This window comes from Polychytrium aggregatum (genome assembly GCF_025602895.1).
Source record: "Polychytrium aggregatum strain JEL109 chromosome Unknown BJ171scaffold_5, whole genome shotgun sequence".
In the NCBI taxonomy this organism is placed as follows: Eukaryota; Fungi; Chytridiomycota; class Chytridiomycetes; order Polychytriales; genus Polychytrium; species Polychytrium aggregatum.
In genome coordinates this window covers 382,399-397,984 of record NW_026516207.1, presented here as the reverse complement: position 1 = coordinate 397,984, position 15,586 = coordinate 382,399, and the positions used below count along the sequence as shown (strand labels likewise).

Here is a 15,586-nt window from a genome sequence, read left to right as displayed (position 1 = left end):
GAAGGGCATCACGCCCCGAGAGCGCCGTCGCGGTTCTCGCCTGAGATCGCACTATCAATTTTTCCGGCCTCCTCGCGGCTGCTCGTCTCGGTCACCTGAAAGTCACGTTGTATGTGGCGCAGCAAAGTTGGAATCCGGCCATGGTCGATTGACGGCATTTGACTCCCTTGTGCAAAGTGTGTGTGTGTGACGGCGAGAGGCTTCTCGCCTTCCCTCGGGGGTCTCTCGCCAGAGACTGCTCTTCTCGCCGACCGAGGTGGCTCCGAGAGCGAGTTTTTTCGTTCTCGCTCAATTTTTAACAAGAAATTTTTTCATAGTGTTCATGGACATTCGGCCCAGCCGGCCTCGCAAAACGCACTGCCCATCTGCATCGACTCTGCGGGAATGGACTGGGTACCGCAACCACACAGCCCCGTGCGATGGGAGCGGGCTCACGGAGGTACGCCCTGTCGCTCTCGCGGCGATCCTGCGTACTCGCTTCGCCCTGGTACTGCCATAGCACTGCTGCCCTGACGAAGGTGCCCCGCGTCTTCAACCGGATCATAGGCAACATCCCTGCCAATGCCGTGCCTGGCGGATTCGAGGTTGACGGAAGGCCGCTCTTCATCGCACGGGCCGATATTTTTGTAAGATTCTGGGCTACCGTCCCAAGGTCGTTGCTGCTTGGGTGAGGGCGGCCTCGACACCACCCTGGCAGCGTCATCTCGCCATTGCCATCGTTGTGCCATCGTGGACTGATCTTCGCTGCCACATCCAATGCCCGGTATTACCCTTTGCCGTCTCAGGGCGGCTTGCACCCGGGCAAGTGCGGTGCCCATCTGAAGGGTGCGACGGTCTCTTACGGCGACCTCGAGTATCATGTGGTCGACTATGATGTTCTGGTCGCCGACGGCAACTTTGCCGACCACTTCATCTGGGTCGTGTGCACCGGCGAGTTCAATCCCGGCCCTTCGGGCGGCACCGAGCCCGAATACATGATTGCCGGATACGAAGCCGGGACATATGGAGCGCCTCGCTACATCATCCAAGGCAAACAGTTGAGTGCCGCTGCTGTGCTGCAACTACTTTTGCTTTGAGTATCCTCTAATATTGGCCGCGCATCGATGTGTCCGTGTGATCAACAACAGCGAGGGCGGTGTTCATCCGGGCAAAGCAGGTACGGCACAACCCTCGTTGTCGCTGTCGGCACCAGCGGGTGTCATTCGAGCGATCGGGTGGTGAGGCGAGCGCCGAGCACCACCGGATCCGCTGATTGCCGGCTCATGGCTGTTCCAGGTCCTGGCCTTCCCTGCGGCCTCATCCCGTATGGCGACAAGGAGGTCTACTGCAAAACCTACAGGGCACTCAAACGCATATTCCCGCCGGCATGAAAACGAAGCAGCCGCAGGCTCGCTGGCGATCGACTGTCCGGCACAAACGACGCTGCGAGCCGATGCAAGGCGGCTCGGCTGATTGACGCATGAGCCTCGGGGAGAACGGGTGATTCATGTGATGCCGACGCTCAATAAAAGCTGTCGGCCGCCCGCCTCGACCGGCCTTCCACATCTGCCCACGATGAAGTTGCCCCTCTCCGAAGGCATCTCGACCGAGATCGAGGCGGCTCTCGAGCTCGAATGTGTGTTTGCTGCGTCTGCCGCTCCGGCTGGCCTCTGGCCCTGCTTCTAGCCCTGCTTCTGGCTCTGCTTCGTCGCTTCTGCTGCACCCGCCGGGATATTGGACCGGAGATGCCGTGCTGAACCCCGCTCCTCTGATCGCCAGATATCGATGCCGATCTCTACAGAAGCAGACATCTCTGGCTTCCCGTGGGGGCTCGCGGTGTATATGGTCGGTATTGTCGGCCAAAGATGTCCCACAGCAGATCCATGCCCTTCTCCCATGCTGCCGCAGCTGCATTTTGCCGATGATGCAGCTTTGAACCGACTGCGACCATAAGCCTCTTCGCTCGCTCACCCATCCACTCGGCTCGCTGCTGGATCCAGGCGGCCAGGTCGTTGGCTTGGCTCTTGCTGCCGCCACAAAGACAGGTATGTCGGCTCTGCGCTCCTGAGGAGTCGCCTTATCTCTGCTGCCCGCATATCGCCGTTCCTGCATTTCTCCGCTCGCTTTTGCTGCTGCCAACTCGCAAAGCGGCCAAAGGGCCCATCTAACGTGAGGCTTCCCTCTTCCGCTCAAGTTCCTCCCACGCATCACGTCCATGTACGTTCGCAGATTGCCGTCGGCGTCGGCATGGCAAGAGTCATGCATCAGCTTCTCATGGCGCTTTTCTTGCATAGTCTCTCCATTCCTACTTTATTCTCCCCGGCGATGCAAACATCCCCATCATCTACAAGGTGATTCGCGTGAGAGACGGTAAGTCCCCGCATTTCAGCGTCCTCTGCCCAACAGCCAGGGACTTTCGGCATCCATATCCCCGACTGACTATCGCGCTCCAGGACGAACCTACGTCACCCGCATCGTGAACGCCAGCCAGAAGGGCAAGATCATATTTTCTTGCATCTGTTCTTTCCAAACATCCGAGGATAACGCCCTCGATCACCAGGTTGTTGCCCCTGGGCTCCATATGCATCCGTGTCCCTGAGGCATGTCCAGCCGCCGTCTCGGCATCTAACACCACTGTCGTCTTCAGTACGAGATGCCCCAAGCACCCCATCCAGACTCTATTCCCTCGTAGGTTTCATCCGAGCTCAGATGCTTTGGCATGACTATTTCCTTCGAGAGTGGCCTTCCCTGGCCGCACGCTGCTCCGTTCGTCATGCTGTTGACCGTTTCTTCCACGCGGTCCATTCACATCCCACTGTCGCTCACCATGACCAGCGAGGAAGATGAACTGAACTATCTGCTCAAGCACCCGGAAGTGTCGTCCAGCTCTGCTAGTCTGATCAAGATGAGGCTGAAGCAGGTGAGGGTGCATCTCGAAGGCAGCAGCATTCACAAGTCAGCAGATTCTGCACAGGGCCTTCTGCGCGTCCGCGAATGCCCGAGAAGACGTCTGGCTTTGTGTGTGCCGAAGTACTTCCCGTCGGAGGACTTTTTGCCTGCCGAAACGGTCTTGAGTGATGTTAAAGCACCAACCTTGGCAATCCCAGCCAAGGCCGGAACACTTTGAGTAATCGTTGTCGTGGTTGATCCCCGTTATAAAGCCTATCCCGATCGAGGCCAAGCTCATTCGCGAGACTGTCGAACCGCTTTCGGCCTGGCGAGCCCCGGAGAAACGAAAGCCAAAGCAGGTACGATACCCCAGTGCCGGAGCTGTGCATGTGCATTTTTCTCCATGTCGTCGGGCAATCCACTATGGCGTTCACGGTCTATCGATGCAGATATTGACTGATATATGGGCATCCGACCCTCTCATTCCGATTCCGATTCCGATTCCGATTCCGCAGCTGGCCTGGATGCGTGCCAAGGGCAAGCTCCCCGATGCACTCTCTGTTCATCATGTATGCCCAACTCTCGAGCATCACCCGCGTGCTTGCTTTTCTGCAATCGCAATGCACTGACTGGATGCCCAACTCTTGTCACAGTGCGTTGCGGCCTACTGTTCCGACTATTATCTGCTCAACACGAGCCTTCTTCCCCACGGAATCACTCGATTCTCGACTCCAAGGCTCCAAATGATCGCCAGCCTGGACCATACCATTGTAAGCGATTATTACTCTTGCCGGTGTCTCCCGACTATGGCTGGATGGCTCTGCCCGCTGCATTTATGCATGTGATTCCTATTGTTTTGTACTGAAGCGCATCGCTCTGTGCGATGCGATTTGCTCTCTTAGTGGTTCCATGAGCCTTTTAGGGCGGACGAATGGCTCCTCTACGAAATGGAGGTAAGGATTACCGAGCACCCCCTACTTCGCCATATTCCAGTTGGTTCGCGATGCTAATCACCTGTGCTCCGAAATACAACTAGAGCTCGAGAACGTGCGGCGGTCGTGGCTTGACATTCGGACGCATCTTTACTATGGATGGACGCCTCGTCATGTCTTGTGCCCAAGAGGGCGTCATCCGAATCGAGAAGATATCCAAGGGCATCTCGGACAGCCCTGGAAACCAAGACGACGAAAGCGGCAACACCGTTGCAGCCAAGCTTTGAGCATGTCCCCATCCCCAACACTCCTCCCTCGCTCCAGTGCCCATGCTGTTGTGTGCTCTGGCCCAGCACCTTGATCCGCTTCCTTAATTTTATCTTCATCCACGCACTCCCCCGCCTTGTGCCGGCAACGGCTTCGTCGAGAGCCGTTGCTTTGTCGCTCTGGCTATATAAAAGGCAATCATCGATTGGATTTCCTCATTTCTCTTGCCACTCTACGCGTGAAAACAGTGCCAAGTGTGTCCATTGGAGTTCATCACTGCTCCAGATCGAAACAGAGCGCCCTGGGCGATGCAGCTAGTGGCTCCGCTTGGGCCTACGGGATGTGAAAAGATCAAGGCAAGGACGAACTTCCTGGTTGCCACTCGCAACAGGAGCCATGGGCTGGAAGCGACCCGATGCATTTCTCCAGATTCTGCTTACCCCACATCAGAGTGATTTGTCTATCTGCAGCAATCAATCGATCACGGGCCTGCGACTATTACTGAGCCGCCACTGCTCCAATGTTTCCGTTCTGAGGGTTGCACTGCCTTTACATTTGGTAACGTCGCTCTGATCTATTGCTCCTACCAGTTGACTGGGCACGTTGTATCGCTTCTTTGGCAATGTCCAGCACCTCCCATGGTCCAGTCTCGAGCGGCGCCTTTGGCGACGATCTGCTGTCGCGAGCGGCTGTACCGGCTGCCCGAAGCCGCTCGGCAGCTAGTCTGCACCTTCGAGTTGAGGACAGCCCGTCTTCCCAGCCACGAAGCCAGTCGCTTCTCGAGGGCATCCACAACAGAGCAGACTCGGGCTCGCCGACCCTTCGAGGTGCGCTGAACAGCTCGGGAAGCACCAGGCCCAGATCAACAGCACCCGACCAAAGCATCCGTGCAGCCGGTGTGAGAACTGAGCCGACAGGGCCGAGAATCCCCGTCGCTGCCTCTCCAGAGACCACCCGTCGGAACATCGAAAAGGAGTTTGCCGATCTGCTGGACCCGAGTATTCTTCCCGAAAGCCACCCACGACAAGCGCCGCGCCTGAATATCGTCGACGACAGGGACGAGTTGCTCGAGCGGCTCAAGCAAGAGCTCATCCCACGCGTAACAATTGCGCCGCCGCTGGAAACGAAGGACCGCCATTCTCGCACTCGCCAGAGCACGGACGGCTCCAGCGACAGCTCGGCATCTTCGGCATGCTCGTCCCCAAAAGACAACCTGCCCTATCAGCGAGACGCATATAGGTCCATTCGCGCCGAGCCCTCCAAGCCCGTCGGTGCCGTCCCGGCGTCGGCCAAGCGACCGGCCCAATCTCGGGCCGACCTTTTCTTTGCCCCGCTGCCACCTCCATCTTACAAAACTGCTCGGGCCACCCCCGGACGTCCACTGTGGGATCCTGCTCTCACCGCCTCTGCCCCGGCTGCTCTTGCCACAGCGACTTTGCTCATGAACTCGGCATGTTTGCCAACCACGCACCTGCCTATCGGTGCGGCTCCCACCCAGGTCTTTGCGCCCGACCCCTTGGCACATCTCGATGCGCTCTCGGTCAGCTCCAGCCGCAGGGGGCGCGTCCATCGTGAGAAGAAACATCGCAAGAAGAAGCGGCATCCGACCAAGCGCCATCGCCCGTCCTCTCCCGCGGCACACTCAACTGTTCCGGTGTCGCTACCGCTGCTGAATATTGTCAAGGCACGTCTTGCCGAAATTACCGCATTTGCAAAGGATCAGGCTGTTCAGATTCGTGCGCTCGAGAGCGAACTCGGTAAGTCCCAGGAGCAACTGCATGCCCTGGCAGACTTGTTCGAGTCGACAAAGCACGAGTCCAAGGCCAAGCACCAGCAGCAGGAAATCACCATCCGCGCTCTGAGAAAGGAGTTGGTTCAGATGGAGGCCAAGATCAACAAGGGTCATTCGACCCAAATTCGGGAGCTAGAGCTGGAGTTGTACAAGGAGAAGCTGCACTGCAAGTCGCTTGAGGAGGCAAAGGCGGGTCTGGAGCAAGCTATCGCCAAGGAACGGACGCGGCACGAGCAGTCTTCGAAATCCCGTCACGAGCAGCAGATAAAGCAGATCATAAAGCAGCTCGAGGAGGTCACTGAGATTGAGCGTGCCCATGAATCTCAGGAAAGGCAGACGCATGAGATTCTACAACTGTGCCAGCTTTCAAAGGGACGGATCCAGGAGACGCACCAGCATCTGGATCTGCTCACCAACAAGCTCAAAAAGTCGCTCAGAGTCAGCGCGAGCGGTGCTGAGGATTAGTATCGCTGCCCTCAAACTAGGGCGACAAGTTGACTGATCCGCGTGTAATGGATCGGTGGCGAAAGTTGCGGCCGCAGCCGGTGCGCTGCGTCGACAGCATTAGGCGAATACATGAGGACGGTGTCGCAATTCGGTGTTGCTGGAGTGTGTTTATTGGACGAGCGGGCGTTTGTGCCTTTGCTGGGCTCACAATACACTACCATATCCGCATACTTCGAGAGTTGTGCTCTCGCATGGCAGCTCCATGTTGTGTGACAACCATGATGGTCAATGGCTGCAGGTGTCGGCTACCTTATGACCCTCGTCGCTCGGTGCTGACAGGTCTTTGGAAACCGAAGCCTGAAAAATCGAGGCTGCGTCGCACATAATCTCATCTTCGGATGGCCTTGCGGATGTGCCGCCAATAGTACACGAAGCCAAAGCCAGCGCCGGCAAGATGGGCAATAAAGTTGGTGCGGCTTTGCTGGTTCGAAAAGTGGCCCCACAGATCATGCAGAATCAGGCCGACGGTCGCCAGATATGCAGGAATGGGAATGAAATAGAGATAGATCGTGGCCAGCGGGTTGAGGCAGGTGAAGATGACAATCGCCGACATGGTGTTGCCCGAGGCGCCCAGGCTCGAGCTCACAGGGACTGGGACGTGGCTTCGCGAGAACTCGGTCGACGCCTTGTAGTACTGGTAGATGAGCGTCAGGAGCGACGTGGGGGCGCTGGCCAGGAGGTAGATCGACAGAAACCGAGCGCTTCCAAGGAATGCCGCCACCTGGACGACAGATGCGGTGGAGGACGTCCCGTTAGCACATACGCTCCCATCGTCACCAAGCGCAGACATCTACAGACGACCGCAAGTGCAGATAGGTACATACCGGGATGCCGAAAAAGTAGAGAGTCATCATATTGACAAGCAGATCTAGTAGTAGACGACCAATGGGGGTCCGTTCAGAGGCCAGTCGAGGGCAGCTCTTGGGCTGTTGGCGCCGCCAACGACGGCGAGTCCCGCATACATCGATGTCGAGCACCTCGCAGACCAGCCCGCCGTGGTCGCTCCTCCAACTTACGCATAAACTCCATGTGCGAGAACGAGGCGGTAAAGATGGTCCACCATCGGAATTGCTCGACGGTCGATGGCCAGCTGATCATGAAGTTCTTGTACCTGACGATGCAAGATCGAGGTCACTCCGGATGAGGCAAAAGACAGGCACCACAGATGGGACTCAAGCCGGCATTCCGCATCGCCATGTTTCGGAGCATTCAGCAGATCCTAAGCACACTCCGTTCGGATGCTGCCAGCGGCTCCTGCCTGTGCTTTGTTGCAGATCTGGCATATATTGCCATATCGCCTGCACACCAGACTCACATGAATTGCAGCAGCTTGTAGTCCCGGAACTCTTTTGCATTCTTCTGAGCATAGAGCCAGACAAGATACACTGAAGTTGCGCAGAGCCGGATGGCGAAATATGAGCAAAAGCAGCTGGATCCATGAAGCCATCTCGAGTGTCGCGGACTGGGTCTTCAGACAAACCACGCAGCCCCGCAATTTACCTGCACAGTTGATGCCGATGATGCCATAAACTACATATTCGGGACTGAACCATTTGGAGTTGGTGAACCGCCGCAGAGTCCGCCTCCATTCGGTGGGGATCTTGTTCTGCGGCTGCTTCGACAAAGACGCAAATGGGCGCTGCGCTACCAGCGACGATACCGAGCAACGTGCTGGAGCCCTCCACATGGATGTCTTGAGTCTCGAGGTAATCAGAGAACCGGGCCCGGAAAGCATGCTGGGTCGACTCCACGGTTGCTTGGCTTGTTGGGCGAGCACCCACATGCTGCATCGCTGGGGCGCTGGACTGAGTGCCGAAACAGATCGGGTCCAGGGCGAGGCCCGCAGGATCGAGCGAACCGGGGCCGACAGCGCTACCCCAGTCCGCGAGAATAGGCCCATCAGTATCCTTGTCGCCGCGGCCATTGCCGTTTTGCAGTTGACGGTGCTGGATCGGTGAGATCAGGGCAGAGCACAGGCAAGTGCGGCTGGCATCGGCTCCAGATGCCGCCCTCCGTTCTCGTCTGCTCTCGCCTGCTCTCGTCCGCTCTCGCTCTCGCCGAGACGGTGTTGATCGTTCTTCCCACCAAGATCGAAACCGACGACGCTGCATATGCGCCCCACGGATCGCCTGACAATCAACCCCGGCGATCGTCAGGGTCGACGAGAGGCACGATACCAGTTTCGATTCCAACGAGCAACGCCCGTCTCAAAAGCATCCACGCTCCGTCGACATGACCGGCATCGAGAGCCAGCGCCCGGGCAGTTCCATGAGCAACCGATCGGAGCCATTCAGGAGGTATCTGCGAGCATGTCGAGATGCGAGTGTAGACCTGCTGCGGGTGCATCGATATATTTGGTCCACTCGATGGATATATAGGCTCTGTTCGCCGACAGCGCTGCCCCGCAGCCAGTATCCTAACGCTAGATGCGCCGTATCATCACGACCGCCACCATCGCGGCATCCTCAGGATGCGCCAGAACTTCATGATCGACCAGGACCTGTCCAAAATCTTCGTATCTCCGATACCAACTGGCGGGATCGGAACATCTCTGCCGTTGTACTCGGGCCTGGACGATTCCATCGGTGAGCACGAGACACATCCGCTGATTCCGCCGGCAACCATCAAGACCAAGACAATCGCGGGAATCGTGCTGGATCTCAACCAGAAAGACTCAGCCGCTGCTTCGAGGCGGAGTCAAGCGTCGGCTCGCGGTTCGGTGCTGTATCCAGGCGATAAGACCAGACCGAGATTTTTGGTCCAGTTGCTACGATGTCTGCAAGAGGAACTCAGGGTGACTGGCGGTGATGGGTGAGTGCTCGCTGGAGGCTTTGTCTGCCGCCGTTCCCACGCCAGGGTGCTGACCAAGGCGGCTGTTGCACGGTGCGTCCACGGCAAAGGCTCAATGCAGGGCATCCTGTGCGCCTGCAAATCTATCGAGAGCTCTTCGGTAAGGTTCTTCTGGCGGCTCACGATCGCCGGGTGCTCTTGGGGTGCATGCGAGGCGAGCTGCACGCGCCAGGCTGATCAAACTCTGGCATTCATTTCATGCGTCCGAAATGCCGTCTCTCCGATCGGCGCAGATCAGTTCATTCAAGAATTCAAGACGTACGAGTCGATTCTCAGCGATATCAAGAACGAGTATGAGGCGTGCATCAGCGCGCAGGACGTGCTCTTGGAGAATCTATATCCTACCCATTCTGAAGCTGACCATTCTTCGAGCCACCGTCCTGTTGATGAGCAGTGTAGTCGCCGAGCCCGAAATACTCCTTAACTCTGCTGTGTCGTGGCATGGCGTGCCACTGAGCCCATGAGGTCAAAGCTGTCTGTTCAGGTCTATCAAGCCTCGAGGGAGCTCGAAACCCTCCGCGAAGACATGCAGTTTAGCCTGGATACCGAGAGGTAAGGTGGCTCTGCCGGACATTGCGGGTCTTGGCGACAGCTGCACGACAAACCAGTACGCTGACTGCGCTCCATTACTGGCTAGGGAGAAGAACGAACACCTCTCGGTGCAGATGCATGCTCTGAAATCCCAGCTCGATGTTGTCCATGAAGATTATCGGCGAGTTTCGGATCAGTTGAACAGAAAGGAGACCGAGTACCGAGCTCAGGTTGAGTGTGATGCTGTGACGGATAAATTGCTGGTTCCGATGATGCATTCAATGTACCGCTCTACGTCTGCAGTCGCTAATTGGTGCCTTTGACGATACGGTGATATGGCGATGCGACGATACACGTTGCCTGCTACAGTCATTCCTTCGCGACAAGGTCAACGAGCTCGTTGAGGAGAATGAGCGGCTACAGAGAGACTACGGCGAGAAGCTCCGAGAAAAGGAGGAGAGCCTTGAGGAAGTTCGAAAAGAGAACCGAAAGCGTAAGCTCTGTCAAGATGTGCTCAACGCACTCGGCTATCGGGCAGCGACAGCGGACCTGTCGGCAATATTGCTTGTCTGATGATGGAGGTATTCACAACAGCTGGACTGCTCAGTCTCGTCCCAGAGCAACGTCTCCAGCCAAAGGATCATGGACTTGGAGGCGGAGCTGCAGAATTCCGTGGACATGGAGTCGTTCAACCAGATCGAACTGGACCTGCGAAAAACCCAAATCGACCTTGAAAACCGCACGAAAGAAGTATCCAGCCAGGTACGTACTCCGGGCAGCACCCGATAGTATGTGGCATCCGTTCCTTGCTTGCTCACTGTATGTTGATATCGGACGCACATCATTGAATCGACAGGCGGTAGCACTTGCAGAGCTCGAAGCCAAGTTGAAAGAGAAGCTTGCAGAGCTCCGCAAGCGCACAGATGAACAGGTGAGTATGCTGTATGGTCGCAACTCAGAAGTGCGCGCGGAAGATCGGATGGACTCAAGATCCTTCCACTACATGTCCTTCAGTTTCCGAACTGGGACTATATCCAAAGCATGTGTCCTTTCAGCATCAAAGAGTGGGGCATGCTCTGCAAGGACTTGGACTTTCACGACACTATTGTAATCTTGTGTCGCAAGCTTGGAGAGGTGAGTCGTAGCATGGCTTGCTGCAAACATTGTCAGCGCGGCTGGCGTTGGCTGACCTTGCTCCATACGGATCGCGTTGATTAGCTCAAGAGCAAAGCATTAACTGACAAGCAAGCCGGAGATGACACCAGGTCAGTGGCATGTCTGATTTGCGTGGGTCCTGTATCCTGGCCAGTCAGCTGGTTTCTGATCAACCGTGCTTGCCAGAGCGGACGAAACACCCGGAGAGCCAAAGTACTTTATTGGTCTTGGCATATCCTCGGACATACCCAAGCACCTCCGGTAAGGCAGACCGTGCACTCACCCTCACTCGATCGAGTATCACCAGTGATGCGGGTCTACAGAGTCCGGGACACGGTTGATGTGCTTACCTGGCGTCGCTGTTGGGTGTCGATTCTGAACCAACGCAGCTACAAGGGCAAGATTCTCAACAGAAAGCTCTCAAAGAAGAATTGCTCGTTGTTGATCAAGGACACATGGGAGGCCAAGGCTCTGTATGAGTCCTCGACTCCGGGCAAAGGCACGCCTACCTCGGTTTCGGTGAGTTCAGGACAGAGGGTGCATGGCCTCGCCACCAGCCCTTCTACTAACAACCAGTTTCAATTTGATCCAATCAAAAGCTCGTGGAGTTCTTCTACATGTATCTCAAAAAGCGATTCGGCACCCAGGACATCATCGCCGAGTGGGCCTACAACATCTGCGAGGCTTGCAAGAAGTACCGAGTTCAGAGCAACACCTGCGCTCTGTTCATTGATGTCCTTGATGGTATGGTGTAGATTTGCCAATTTTACTTATTCATCGACGTGTGTCGCCTCGAGCTGAGTCGTGTATACTCAGATTTATGACTTGGTGCCTCTTTGGCTGTATCATTATCTGGACCGCTGTACTTTCCCCATTCACGCTCACATACATCGTTCAATGTCATAGGAGTCGTCAGCGAACGTGTATACCATCACCAAAAGCAAATGATTGCTCGTCTGAAGGACGCATTCTACCGCTACGATGTCACTTTGAACGAAGGGAGGGCCAAGGGAACGATACCAAAGTCAAAGGTTCCCTCTATTTTTGAGGAAATCTGGGGCCCTTTGAAGACTCAAAAGCAAATCGAGTATCTGACAAGTGTATGTGCTGGCGACACCCTTCCGCAAGTTTATGCGCTGTCTCCACCCTGCTACTCACGAGCCTCTGTCGAGTATCCTACAAAGTTATTTGGCTCCATTGATCACTTGTTTCCGTTGTTGGCTTCACCTTTGCTCATAGTTAGTCTGTACAATCCAGCGCCTACGCTCCCCGACAGTGTGCTGACGCTTACATCTGGCTCTCCAGGCGCTGGATTCGGATCAACCCGGACCCGTGGTGACTTATCGCTGGCTCTTCCACAGCGATGAGGACTGCATGTTCATAGACGTTGTGAAGGAGCAGGAGATTGAGATACGCGATGAGTATATCGTTGGACTGTTGGTCAGTATCGCAGAGGCTTGGTCTGCTATATGTCTGTCAAGTGAGCTGCCAGGGGATAGCGGGTATCTCCAAGTCGCACCCAAGATATGATACACGCCAGCTGATATATCTATTCAACATCTCGGGCACTTGGACAACGCCATCAACGATCGAACCGTGGCCTATTAGTCTGCACTCAACTCAATGTTCAAAGACAACAAGCTCTCTGCCCTAGATTACTCGCGGTGCATCAACAAATACGACCCCGAGAAGCGGAAGGCTGATGTTGATAGACTCTTATCGGACGGATTTGGAACAAGCACGCAAGAGGTCAAGCTCCGATCGATGATCGAAAAGGACAAGTTTTTGGCGGTGAGCACGGCCTGCAGACCCAAAATATGGATTCGAATGTCTGTGGCAATCCTTGCCCTTGGCGATTCTTCGGCGAGCTATTGGCTGACATTCACATCTTCATTTCCGCGCTAACCCACAGAACCTGAGAAAGGTGTTTGTGCAGAAAGGCTCTGTTGTCGAGCCGGTTTTACAAGAGAAGCCCTGAGCGACAACTAGATGCAACGACCGGTGTTCAACCTGCGGCTACCGGGTTGACACATCATCGAGTACTGCGCTTGAGCACATGGGTACAGGGTCTCATCCGAGTTGTGGCAACGGACATGTGTAGATATATTCAGAGATAGCAAACATAGCACAGCTTGTTTGGAACGAAACGGGAGAGTATCCCTGAGCGTCCCTGGCAGTACCCTGTTGGCCTCGGTGGACGGGGTGTATTCAGGACCAGAAAATAGCGATGTATCGGACTCAAACCAGGCACGGTGCAATCGCAATCCAACAGAAATGCATATTCCGATGCCGTGTTTGAGCCGGACAGACTCGAGTGTCGGAGGCCATACCACGGCAACAGATCAAATCATGATCTCGCGCTTGATATTCCTGACCTCGAATGTCCGGCTGTCAAAGTAGACCAGAACGGCCTTGGTGAACAGGTCGGCGCCCTTGTGCAGAAACTTCTTGGCCGCAATCACGGGCGTCATGCCAGAGCTAGTACCAGGTGCCGCGGTGTCGGCTGTGCTTCCGAGCTGGAGATCGCGGGCAAACTCCAAGAGCGGATGGTTGATTGTCACCACCATATGAGGGATCTGGACAGTAACCTGCATGGTCGCTGAGAGTTCGGCATCGATCTCCAGACCTGGGAGACTCGACCGAGGCTGGGTGGTCTGCGGCAGCACTGGTTTCCTGGACGACAGGCTGGGAACCGAGAAGGATCGCCGCATGTTCGTGGAGTCATCTGATTTGATTCTGCTGAGGGTGGGATGAGGTCGGAGGGTGCTGCTGCTCCTGGTGGCTTCAGTATGCACAGGGACGGCCAGGTCGATGGACGACAGCGATGACTCGTCCCCCAGAGTCAGGAGCGGCGCCGAGCTGGCGTTTTTCATGCCGCTTGAGGTCGACGAAGTGCTGGCGAGCGACGATCGCTGGCTCGCCGACGGAGTTGCTTGCGCCGGGGCTGGGCCGCTCTGCGTCTGGTCGATGCGAGCTGCAGATGCACTCGGGTTGTTGATGATGATGACGTCCCTCCAGCCAGGGCTGTCCTCGTTTTTGGGTTCGTAAACCTTCACGACAGCCAGAGCCCCGCGGACCTTGATGAAGGCAGTTTCGACTGGCAGCATAGGCACGGGGTTAGTCCTGCTGCCAAACCCGAACTTTGACAAGCTGACGGCCCGCGGGCGGTGGCTGGGCTGTGGGCCGCCGTCCACCAAACGGTCGCCAAAGTCAAGGTCCTTGAAGTAGAGGCAAAAACGAAAGCGCATGCCAGTGCAATCGGCGATGCTGGTGTTGAGAGCATGGTGCTCGATCAGGGTGGAGGCAAATCCGTGGAAAAACTCTCGCTTTGGCCGGGTTTCTTCCCACAGCAGCCACGGCAGAAGACCAGCCCATGTCAGCGGCTCGCTCTTGATCTTTTGTGGAGGAATTCGCAGCACCCCCGGAGCAAGCGGCCCAGAGCGATCGGATGGGCTCGGGATGTAGATATTCATGGTGGTGACGTGCAGTCGCAGCCAGCGAGGCACATGTTCGATGAGATACTGGTTGAATCGCTCGGCCGCCCTCTGACGGTCGGTGTCGGTCAGCGCTGCCAAGTTGGCCGCCGAGCTCCGCAGGTCCTCGGGAAATCCGAAATATGGATATGCTGGCAGATAGACAGCAACGCCGCCCAGCTTGATGCCGACGTAGGGAGGAGCAAGTAAACGCACAAGTCGCCGACGCAGGCCGTTCTCGCCAACGGCATCCGCGGCCTCGTCAAAGTGGGACTTGTCCGGCCAGAAGAAGGATACATAGCGAATCGTCAGAACAAACTGGCCCGTCAGTATGGCATACTTGACATCGGATTCATTGCTGCGCTCTACCGAGAAGAAGTTGAGGACGGCTGCCCAGCCCGGCTTTGGGGCGGGCTTCTGCTGGGCGGGCTGGGCGGGTTTGGTCGAGACTGGCTTGGGCGAAGCTGGGATGCCTATCCGTGGGCTCTGTGCCGTCTTTGCTGTCTTGAGAGCATCGAGCAGACCCTTGGTTGGACCAAGCCCGGTGGTCAATCGACGCTCGGCTTTGCGACTTGCCCTGGACTCATCCGACGACTGCCACAGAGGCGAGCCCGGCACGGATGACAGCGGGGACGGCAGATTCGAAGTGGCAAGGGGCGAGCCTTGCTCCGGGACCGAACCGACAGGCTCTCTTGGTTTGCTTGATGTCGCCGTATTGGCTTTGAGGTTCATGGGCGGGGCACCGAAGGTGAAGGACAGCCAGAACCGTGTGCGGCTTCGATGCAGCCTCAGCGAGATGCCGTATCTGGTGCTGAGATGGACAATCAAGACCAGCAGCGAGGCAGCCGCAACAACCCAGCCAAGCAGCACTATGAGCGTCAATGTAATCCACTTATTGCGGATCGAAAGCCTCAGGATGGCATAGGCGACCCTCGGGATGTACGGCAGCACGAGGCTGAAGACCATCAGAGCGAACAGAATGTTGGTCGGGGTTGGCGACATGTTGTCCCTGGATAATGTTGGTACGGCCGTTGGGCCTCTGAGCTCAGCCTGTGGATGAAGTTGGAGACCACCGGCCAATCGAATACCCAAGAGCCCCGCCGAAAAGGGGTCGAAGCTGCGAAAATGCAGGCAAGATGAGGGGCGAAGCGGCCGAAGATTCGAGGTTTCCGCGTCCGGCTTCTCTTTGGAAGACACGACCAGGGCAAGCG

At 56.4% G+C, this 15,586-nt stretch overlaps 6 protein-coding genes across 6 annotated transcripts; 4 read left to right on the top strand and 2 right to left on the bottom strand.

The window, feature by feature from the left end:
* Window positions 1-206: 206 nt before the first annotated feature.
* BJ171DRAFT_235573 (uncharacterized protein) lies at window positions 207-1,436 on the top strand. Its single transcript, XM_053106576.1, has 4 exons — window positions 207-626; window positions 786-1,036; window positions 1,128-1,156; window positions 1,276-1,436. The coding sequence occupies exons 1-4, from the start codon at window positions 420-422 to the stop codon at window positions 1,368-1,370; spliced, it is 582 nt and encodes a 193-aa protein (XP_052970244.1). The 5' UTR covers window positions 207-419; the 3' UTR covers window positions 1,371-1,436.
* On the top strand, window positions 1,284-4,285 carry BJ171DRAFT_235568 (acyl-coenzyme A thioesterase 8-like protein). Its single transcript, XM_053106575.1, has 13 exons — window positions 1,284-1,615; window positions 1,759-1,824; window positions 1,980-2,024; window positions 2,174-2,196; window positions 2,274-2,349; window positions 2,433-2,539; window positions 2,627-2,667; window positions 2,815-2,899; window positions 3,141-3,227; window positions 3,384-3,437; window positions 3,522-3,638; window positions 3,771-3,821; window positions 3,905-4,285. The coding sequence occupies exons 1-13, from the start codon at window positions 1,492-1,494 to the stop codon at window positions 4,085-4,087; spliced, it is 1,059 nt and encodes a 352-aa protein (XP_052970243.1). The 5' UTR covers window positions 1,284-1,491; the 3' UTR covers window positions 4,088-4,285.
* A 404-nt stretch (window positions 4,286-4,689) lies between these two features.
* BJ171DRAFT_633960 (uncharacterized protein) lies at window positions 4,690-6,324 on the top strand (the record flags this gene model as incomplete). The annotated part of the gene is made up of 2 exons (XM_053115668.1): window positions 4,690-4,894; window positions 5,015-6,324. 2 exons carry the CDS (start codon window positions 4,690-4,692, stop codon window positions 6,322-6,324), a joined length of 1,515 nt encoding a protein of 504 aa, XP_052970242.1.
* Window positions 6,325-6,694: 370 nt separating this feature from the next.
* BJ171DRAFT_577977 (uncharacterized protein) lies at window positions 6,695-8,101 on the bottom strand (the record flags this gene model as incomplete). The annotated part of the gene is made up of 5 exons (XM_053113850.1): window positions 6,695-7,087; window positions 7,191-7,234; window positions 7,383-7,477; window positions 7,682-7,751; window positions 7,867-8,101. The coding sequence occupies 5 exons, from the start codon at window positions 8,099-8,101 to the stop codon at window positions 6,695-6,697; spliced, it is 837 nt and encodes a 278-aa protein (XP_052970241.1).
* Window positions 8,102-8,494: 393 nt separating this feature from the next.
* Window positions 8,495-12,992, top strand: BJ171DRAFT_595969 (uncharacterized protein). The gene is made up of 18 exons (XM_053114644.1): window positions 8,495-8,663; window positions 8,836-9,177; window positions 9,267-9,316; window positions 9,450-9,535; window positions 9,701-9,768; window positions 9,854-9,977; window positions 10,117-10,240; window positions 10,355-10,509; window positions 10,604-10,678; window positions 10,762-10,881; window positions 10,966-11,012; window positions 11,089-11,163; window positions 11,292-11,421; window positions 11,502-11,646; window positions 11,809-12,002; window positions 12,208-12,342; window positions 12,511-12,693; window positions 12,815-12,992. Exons 1-18 carry the CDS (start codon window positions 8,599-8,601, stop codon window positions 12,878-12,880), a joined length of 2,184 nt encoding a protein of 727 aa, XP_052970240.1. The 5' UTR covers window positions 8,495-8,598; the 3' UTR covers window positions 12,881-12,992.
* BJ171DRAFT_490394 (uncharacterized protein) lies at window positions 12,982-15,525 on the bottom strand. The gene has a single exon (XM_053109617.1). It carries the CDS (start codon window positions 15,375-15,377, stop codon window positions 13,245-13,247), a length of 2,133 nt encoding a protein of 710 aa, XP_052970239.1. The 5' UTR covers window positions 15,378-15,525; the 3' UTR covers window positions 12,982-13,244.
* Window positions 15,526-15,586: the final 61 nt, after the last annotated feature.

Bases quoted from the DNA above. Each gene is read 5' to 3' on its own strand.
- BJ171DRAFT_490394 (XM_053109617.1), bottom strand. From the start codon at position 15,377: ATGTCGCCAACCCCGACCAACATTCTGTTCGCTCTGATGGTCTTCAGC.
- BJ171DRAFT_235568 (XM_053106575.1), top strand. From the start codon at position 1,492: ATGCCGACGCTCAATAAAAGCTGTCGGCCGCCCGCCTCGACCGGCCTT. The intron at 2,197-2,273 runs GTACGTTCGCAG...TTTCTTGCATAG, and splicing joins CTCCCACGCATCACGTCCAT to TCTCTCCATTCCTACTTTAT. The intron at 3,228-3,383 runs GTACGATACCCC...CCGATTCCGCAG, and splicing joins AGAAACGAAAGCCAAAGCAG to CTGGCCTGGATGCGTGCCAA.
- BJ171DRAFT_235573 (XM_053106576.1), top strand. From the start codon at position 420: ATGGGAGCGGGCTCACGGAGGTACGCCCTGTCGCTCTCGCGGCGATCC. The intron at 627-785 runs GTAAGATTCTGG...TTGCCGTCTCAG, and splicing joins TCGCACGGGCCGATATTTTT to GGCGGCTTGCACCCGGGCAA. The intron at 1,037-1,127 runs GTTGAGTGCCGC...GATCAACAACAG, and splicing joins TACATCATCCAAGGCAAACA to CGAGGGCGGTGTTCATCCGG.
- BJ171DRAFT_595969 (XM_053114644.1), top strand. From the start codon at position 8,599: ATGACCGGCATCGAGAGCCAGCGCCCGGGCAGTTCCATGAGCAACCGA. The intron at 9,769-9,853 runs GTAAGGTGGCTC...ATTACTGGCTAG, and splicing joins TTTAGCCTGGATACCGAGAG to GGAGAAGAACGAACACCTCT. The intron at 12,694-12,814 runs GTGAGCACGGCC...GCTAACCCACAG, and splicing joins AAAAGGACAAGTTTTTGGCG to AACCTGAGAAAGGTGTTTGT.